The following is an 8,835-nucleotide window of genomic DNA, read 5'->3' on the forward strand; positions in this document are numbered from 1 at the left end:
AGGATGGTGTTGATTTCCATGGATTTACTTTACCCGACGGCCTCGGTAGTCTAGCGTAAGTGCACTAGCCTGCCATCCCCGATGTTGTGGGTTCGAATCCCACGTAAAGCATGGTCCTCGCACTTTTCCAAATTTACTTACTTTCCCTGTTTCTACAAATAAAAAAAATCTCATTCCTCTAACCCAAAAGCGTATCCTTTCCATCCTTACTCCAGCACAATAGTCAGCGCATTATTTGCTTTGTGGCTGCTAAAACAAGCAAAAACAAAGAAAAACACACAATTACGCATTGCATCAGTGGCGCCAGCAAGAGGAAGCGGAAATCGCGATAATAGCGCAAACACACCAAGTTTAGCGAAGTTCTCAACCACCTGTGCGATCCTTCAAGCAGAAAAATGTGCAACACAGAAGGCGCTCCAAACAGTAAGAAGGCGTTACCCCTAGCAACGACAGGTAGGCATTCCCACTATTTAGGACTGGTAGAGACAGACTAATCTCCTACCCTGTCAGAAATCAAAACAGATTAACGAAACCAACGCAAGACTGAGTCTTTTCGAGGCCCTATGCTACCGAGAGGAGTGAACAAGGTACCAAAAAAAAAAGTTTACCCGACTTTAATTCGTAGTCCAACGTTTTTGGTTTCAGAGCTTAGGTCATTAAGTTTGCCGCCATTCCGTGGCAAGAGTGCGATATCATTGGCGTAGTCAAGGACGCCTAATTGTTCCATACTCATAGGATTTCAGAGAATTCCCCTACCTGAGCTCGCACCGAGAGCGCTGTTTAGATCGTCACCAATGACTATTAAAAATAAAAAAGGTGATAGTATGTACCCTGGTTTGACACCAGCTATTGAACAGTCTTGGGGAGGGCACCGTCGTGTAGCACTCGGCATTTGAATTTCATGTATTGGGATTGAATAATACTAGAGATTTTAACTGGGACTATCGAAAGCCTTCTCCAAGTCCACGAAGACCACGAGAAGGGGCTTCTACAATTCATTTACTTGCTCTGCAACACATCTATTTGGTCCATAGATGATTTCCCTGGTCTAAAACTAGCCTGTTGCTTACGAAGTGTGCGGTCCATCTTATCGGCTATACGATTTTAAATTACTTTGCATAGGACTTTAAGGGCTACACAGAACAGCGCGATTGAAGTCCCTTTTTTGGGGCTTTCACAAGTATCCCCTACATCGAGTCATATGGCAGTGCTTCCGCCTCACTTATAGACTGTTTTGGGGTTCACTTTTAGCTTACTGTCATCGGCGCTGTCATTCACGTGCTCTGGACATTCAATAAACTTTTTCCGGTAGCTGCCGCATGCTGAAGAGTTACACCGTTAAAACTTTTAAATACTAGCTCCAATTGTTTAGTAACACTCAGCTGGTAATGTGCTTTATTAAGCCTCCTTTGGATACTTTATCCACCCATGTGAAGGTAGGTTTATTGAAAACAAGTTCTGTCAATCCAAACTTTATTACAATGAAGCCTAAAATGTTATCGATCAGGTCGGGACTATCCAACTATTCTTCTTGTTGTAACTCTTTGGGAAAAGCTAGCTCTTTGTAAAACATCTTAAGATCATCAAAATTTGCAACTTTTTATTCAGAATCTGTAAAAAACTTCTGGTTATGCAGGTTTGTAGCCCACTCAATTTTATTATAAGTGTATGTTGAAGCCGATTGAAAATTACTTCGATTTTTTGTGATTTCATTCTTGCGATGTTGATAATTTTCTTCCATATAAGGCACATGTCAAGACGAATCTATTAAATCGGTAAATCAGCTGATTTCTTTTTTTTTTTCTTTCGCCGTGTCCATGTGGCTGTCAGGCCAGAATTTCATTTCAATCAAACGTACAAGACATTGTTGTTAGTCTAGTGCCACCACCTTTAATGAATGCGCCCTGGCACATTTACGGAAATCTTGTATATAGAAAAAAAAAGAAAATGATCAACATTCTTACAAAAATTAACGAAATAAATTCAGCATAAAAAATATTGTGAATATTTTACAAATATAAATCAGCTTAATTACGTGCGCACAAGTGCATATACAAGGGTTACCTAACAATGGAAAAACTAACATTGGTTGTTGAAAAAATTTGTATTGTTTTTTAAAAATGTTCTCCATAATGATTAAAACACTTTTGCATTCTGTTGAACAAATTTTCGAACCACTAAGCCTAGTTGCATTTCCAGCGTTTTTTGAATATTTGGGACGTGAGCAGGTGCATTGTCACACGATTTCCTCGATTCAAACGAATGTCAAACACAAAGCTATAGACCGACCTGCTTGAAAGTTGGTGTGTGTTCTTTCAGAAGATGCTACTAAGTAAACATATCCTCGATATATGCGCCAGTAGTGTCGTTTCTTTGACTTTGCACGGACTTTTCAAACGATCCTCATAGAACGTGATATTCTGCTATTGACGCGGTACTATCAAAAGGAAAAAAATACTTGATAGCGGAAATGCATACCTCCTTCCATTCCACAAACAGAAATAGATAAAAGAACTTTTCTTATTTATTCTTAAATTTCTGAATAAAAAACAATTCACAATTTACTAATTAACAATTGATGCATATATATTATTGTATATGTAAGTATATATATAATCCAAGAAATATTTAACTACACATATTTTTTACTAAATACAAGATATACATAGATTTATTAAAAAAAACCAATGAAACCAAAATTTATATTATTATATTACCCGAAATTAGTTGAAATAAAAAAATAAAAATAAAACTTTCTGCGTTGCCTTTGGTAAACTTTCCGAGCATGCGGTTGGGCTTTTGCTAAGCAGATTTATGGCGCCAATCGCTCATAGACCCAACCATTTTCACCTTTATGAACCAGCTTCTCGTCGACTTCCTGAAACGAGATAATCAGTAATTTAAAAATTTGTTACTGTGCATAAATCGGCTAAGAAGGTGTAAGCATAAGTTCTTTGGGATGAAATAGGAATTGTATTTGTGGATTACGTGCAAACTGGTAAAACAGTAGATTCTGAACGTTATTGTAACCTTTTAGACCAGCTGAAGAAAAAAGTTCGTGAAGAATATTCAGTTTTCAAAAGAAAAAAAATATTTTTATTTATTTATAATTTAAAATTGAAATTGTTGAAGCATCCACCGTATTTACCAGATTTGGCCCCTAGCGACTTCCATCTGTTTCCAGGCCTACAAAAATTTGTGCGTGGAAAACGTTATTTAACAAATGATGGACCTCATAACAGTTATGGAAGCGTATTTTGCAGCGATTCAAGGTTCTCAGTTCATGGGTTAGGGGTAGTCAGAACTTAAAAAAAATTGGGGCGCTCCGGAGCGTTCGCAAAACTCTAAATGCGTTTTTCTCAAAATTATGTTTTTTGAACTGGTGATCACTGTAACTTAAAAACCGCTTGGTAGATTTCAATAAAATGTATACCGCTTTTGAAAGCATAAAAAACTCGTGCATAATCGAAGGATATTTTTTTTTTATTTCGATTTTTTTAACACTTAACGGTTTTTTTCTCGAAAATCTGAAAAATATTTCCTGAGGCCGCCATATTGTTAATTTTGAAAAAAAAAGTTTCGATCAGGCACAAAATGATCTCATAATAAAACTAATTTCTCTTGTCCGATGGCTTTTAGATGAATCTCCAAAGACTTGTGATGATCACAGCAAGGGCCTTCTGGAGAAACGGGCACCACACAGACAGCGATAACTTTTACAATTATTAATTTTTGTTTTAGAAATTTTGATAAAGTCAAGTCGAAACGTGATGTATTTATGGAATGTTTTTGTTTTTGTAAAATAAAGCAATTGACTAGCAAAAAAATTTATTGAAAATCATAATTTTTTCGGGCTTCTGACTACCCCTAACCTCTTCAGGGATGGAAGTCATAAATTGGAATCTCGACTATACTGAATAATAGAGTGAAACCATAAAACAGCAAAACTTATTGAACAACCTAGTACATCTTATGGGAAAGAAAATACTTTTACAAAAATGAGGTTGTGGTTGACTCGAGATAGGTGTATTTTGACTGAAGAAGTATAATATTTATGATTCGTTTTATTTTAGCGAGCGCCGTAGCGGCATGTTGGGTTGATGCGTGACTACCATTCGGAAGTGCGTAGGTTCGAATCTCCGTTCATGAAACACTAAATGATAGAAAAAGTGTTTATTCTCCACGGCAGGCTATGGCAAACCTCCGAGGATATTTCTGCCATGAAAAAGTTTGTAATAAAAATTTGCTGTTCGGATTCGGCTTAAACAGAAGATCCCTCTTTTTGTGGAACAACATTAAGACGCACACCACGAATAGGAGGAGGAGCTCGGCCAGACACTTAAAAAGAATATAAGTTCTAATTATTTATATATTTATTTATTTTATTTCAAATTCATACTGAATGTCACTAGTGGCACTTATTTGGCAAAGTACTGAGATAAAATTTTGGCTGAAAAATGCTCTCAAAAAACTCTACTACGTCTGTACGTGTTTTGTGTACGTGTCTACTGAGTTAATTCTTGCAGTAGCATCTAAGCATAGCATGATTTGCACTAACTCTGACTGTATTACAGTGAAAAGAAAAGTGTATTGTATATACGATTAGTAATCTTATCATACCTACTAACCCCTCATTTGTCTCTGATCTCAGTACAATAGCCTGCTTGAAGAATCCGCTTCGCTTTGTTATGCCGAAAAACTATTAAAATAATTTATTTGTATTTATTGAAACATTTCCAATGTAATTCATTAAAGACAGAACGAATAAGAAGCGTTTAAGTTCAAAAGTTGAGCCAAATTAATATTTTTATCGGAAAAGGAAGGATAAATAAAGATACCAAAATATTCACATTTTATGAGCTACTTTTGTTAACTTCGAGTAAATACTTCAAAATTGGGATTTTGAATAAAACAAGTCCATATTTGGAACAATAAAATAATTACAAAAAAAAAAATCTGAAAGCTTTTGAGTAAGCAAATTTGCCAATATAGTCTACATATAGTCACAGTGAGCGATGACGGTTAGACAAATTTGCTCTGATTCATGAGTTGTGGAAACGATGAGTTCAAATGTGCTTAAGTTTTATAATACTCTAAAGGTTGTACAACCTCCGAATTGTTTGTAGCACTTAAAAACTGTTTATTCAGACAATTAAAAGTTATTGCCCAAATGAAAAATTTATTAAAAGAATCTCAACCTTATTATTTTTAATTATTTTATAAGAGTAAACTTATTACAAACTATAACTCGGATCATTTTAAGCTTTTTCACATTAGGCTGCATGGCGTCCCATAGCAACACGCAACCACACAGGAACACAGTTGGCTGCTCTAGCGAAGCTACCATCTCAAAGTGTCTAAATTCAGATTTTAGTTAAAAGTTTTAGCTTAATAGTGTTTTCCTCTCCTAGTCGGAACTGGTTTGAGTGCGACATATCAAATGATGAAAAAGTTTTTCTAGTAGACGTCGCCACTCACCAGGTATTGGCAAACCTCCTAATGTATTTCTGTTACGAAAAAACTTCTTATAAAAAACTATCTGGCGTCAAAAAACTGTAGGTCCCTTCATTTACAGGTCAGCATCAAGACGCACACCACAAATTGGAGGAGAAGCTCTGCCAAACATCTAATGTTGTTGTTGTAGCAGTATACTTTGCTCTGTCTGTGTAGTTTAAATCACCGGTCGTCTTCGTCTAACTCATCTAACGGTAGGCCCAGGAAACTTGCAGTCTCGACAGTTTGGGTCCAGAAGGGGAGGGGTTTTAGATGACTGGGTTTGATGGAGCATGTGAAAAGGTGGTTATTGTCGATCGGGGTGCCTTCACATGCTGGACATATGTTTAGTATGTCGGGGTCAATTCTGGATAGGTAGGAGTTTAACCTGCTACAGTATACAGAACGTAAGTGTGCCAAAGTTCCGCGGAGAAATTAAAGCTCTTCGTCTGCAATGGGTGGTGGTTGGACTCCAATAGCAGCGTTCGGGGGTCGGGAGCTTAAGAAGGTGGTAAGTGTCTCCCGATAAATGTCATTCGAACATCTAATAAAAGGTGTATGTGAATGCATATAAAGTGTCATTACTAGAGCAGCCTATTTGTTTTTTCGTGCAGTTTGGTATTTAGAATATCAAAGTAACCTGTTTCTTTATTATTGCCTTGTTTGTTTGTTTGCATTCCCATTGAAATTTTGGCATTGAAAATACCAAACTGTAATACATGTAAATTTTGTTGTGCTCCAACTTCTATAGATTCGCCTAGCCAAATACTTTTGAAGATAAGCGCAGTTTTTTCGAACAAACTACGGACGGATATAGAAGTGATACTGCACGACTTTAGCAATAAATTTCCCGAAAATCGTTTGCTAGTTCAGTAATCAATTAAGTTAAGCCGTAAATGCCTACCTTTTCCACTTCTGGGCCTCGTCGAAATTGTATGCGATCATGCAGCCGATCGGTTTGGCCCTGCCAAAATTCAATTGCTTCCGGTCGTATGAGATATCCACCCCAATTGGGTAATGGCACCTCACCATCTGGGCCCAGTTTTGCTTTAATTTCCCGTTCAATTTCATCTAAATGCTGACGTGACGGTATACGTGCACTCTGCTCGCTCGCCAAAGCACCGATTTGTGAGGCACGCGGACGTTGATGAAAATACGCCAGCGACTCTTCTTTAGATATTTTCTCTGCTACACCCTCGATGCGTATTTGGCGACGAAGAGGTAGCCAATAAATAGTCATAGCTACATTTGGATTGCAGACAATGTCTTGCGCTTTGTGGCTGCCGTAGTTAGTGAAGAAGCGAAACCCGTCGTCGGTAACCTCTTTGAGCAACACAAATCGATTTGAGGGTTTTCCATCTCTGAGAGTGGTGTGGTTATTTTCTAACATAATATTCACTATTTATTTTGAAGTTAAATACTTATTCACTGTGGCCAGACAGGCGGCATTAGGTTCCAAGAGTTCCTCTGTATGCAGCGCTTCTTCCAACCATTCCCGAAATAATTTGATAGGCTCCTTCACTTTAATATTTTCTTCGAGGAAAACCTCTTTCTTTTCACGATATTTTTCGCGTAGTGCTGTGTCATTGTAAATTCATGAAAATTAGCTGGAATTTGTGAAAATCTTAATAATTACCCGATAAGTTTACTGTTGAAGACATTTTTCGCACCGCTAGCAACTGCCTTAATTGCACTAATCAGTTGAAAGAGCAGAGAAAGGTGATAGTGAGGCTAAGTGTAACAATGACTTGCAGCGGCTATACAGCTTACTTCAGTTTAACTGATAACACTTACTTTTAATTAATCGTTTCTACTTTTTTCTTTCTTAATTATTAGACAGTCACTGATTTTTTGAGCTGCACTCAAGTTGGCACTCATTGGATGTGCAGTTGTTTACCTCATCAGCTGACTTGGGAGTTCTCTTTTGTGCTACCTTTTCGCTTGCGCTGCTGCCAGAGCTGCATTATTAATAATTGAATCGTGCTGCCAGAGCAGCTCAAAGAGCTCTGTTACACTAAGAGCTGCATTAGCCAAGACTTAAACCTAACATAGTTTTCGTAGAAACTTAGATATTTGTTACTCAGTCATATTGACTTTTCATCGTACCTGTTTACAATGTTTTATTTTCTTTGCTTTTGCTTTTCTTTAAATGCGACGGTTCGCTTTGACGCCTTACCATATCTTTTGCATTTCTACGTAAAATCTATTTTGTGTGGTACATTTGGAGGAATATTATACAAAATAGGTGAAAAATGATCATCTCTAATTTCTATCTTAGGAATCTAAGAACTGTGTAAATGTACGTTTACATATGCATTAATTACCAATAAATCCGCAAAATTAATCTACCCGTTCACCTGTGACAGACTACCTGCAAAATTGACAATCAGCTGTCAATACTGTTTTGAAAGGTTTTTCTTCATAGAAATTATTTTTGTGGTGTTTTTGATTTGATTAATTATTTTTAACGTTGTGAAGAAAAAACAAGGTAAGCAATAGCTAATTTAATTGCGCAATCGGCTGCTAATAATAAACAGTTTGGAGAAAATCACATTTTATAATAAGTAATAAAAGGGCATTTATAGACACACCCTTTTTTCTGTAAAATGAATTCATAATTAATAATATTTAACAGCAATTTTATTAGAATTATGTTTACAGACCTGTTTTCTTTGCCGGCGTGCATTTCATTTAGTTTTTATTTTGATGTTTCCCTTTACATTCGTAATAATAATTATCGATAACACAGAAAACACAGGGTTGTATGTCGAAAAGTATCGCTATTATCTAGGATTGGGAGTTAAGCACGAAATTGTAGATCATCTACTTATATATGAACGCATTATAAGCTAATAGATGTTATATGTAACAGGTGGCGCTAAAGTATTCCCCCTATCAGAAAATGCTATAAATTTTGCGATTGGCCCCTAATGTCAGTTCTGTTTTGACATTTGTGTAGTAAACATATGCGAAATACACGTTAATACGAGTAAACAATGTTACGCTACACTGCTCCAGAACGCGGAATATTGCTGACTATTTATTTGACCAATAATCGGTCGGTGCCTTCGGCACAACTTGAATTTCGGTGCAGATTTCTTCGCCGTCCAACGCCTACTGGTGAAACACTGCGACGTTTAGCCGCTCGCCTCGAAGAGACTGGCACAACACGAAATGCTGCCAGGCGTGGCAGACCCTGGAGTAGCCGTTCTGCAGAGAATATTGCTGCTGTAGCCGAGGATGTCATGGAAGCGCCGTCGACATTAACCAGACGACGTGCCACGAAAATGGTTATCAGTCGACGGTCTTTACAGCGAATTTTGGTACAAGATTTGAAGATGT

At 37.1% G+C, this 8,835-nt stretch overlaps 1 protein-coding gene across 2 annotated transcripts; it reads right to left on the reverse strand.

Moving 5' to 3' along the window:
- Window positions 1-2,506: 2,506 nt before the first annotated feature.
- LOC128871006 (pyridoxine/pyridoxamine 5'-phosphate oxidase) lies at window positions 2,507-7,406 on the reverse strand. Of its 2 annotated transcripts, XM_054113296.1 has the most exons (5): window positions 7,288-7,406; window positions 7,130-7,186; window positions 6,915-7,071; window positions 6,398-6,854; window positions 2,507-2,878 (listed from the first exon to the last, which is right to left on the reverse strand). In XM_054113296.1, coding segments are annotated over exons 1-5 (738 nt in total). In that variant the 5' UTR covers window positions 7,289-7,406; the 3' UTR covers window positions 2,507-2,812. The 2 variants fall into 2 exon arrangements, with proteins under 2 accessions (XP_053969271.1, XP_053969272.1); XM_054113297.1 differs by having other exon boundaries at window positions 7,130-7,406.
- Between the last annotated feature and the right edge of the window lie 1,429 nt (window positions 7,407-8,835).

This window comes from Anastrepha ludens, chromosome 2, assembly GCF_028408465.1.
Source record: "Anastrepha ludens isolate Willacy chromosome 2, idAnaLude1.1, whole genome shotgun sequence".
NCBI classification, from domain to species: domain Eukaryota; kingdom Metazoa; phylum Arthropoda; class Insecta; order Diptera; family Tephritidae; genus Anastrepha; species Anastrepha ludens.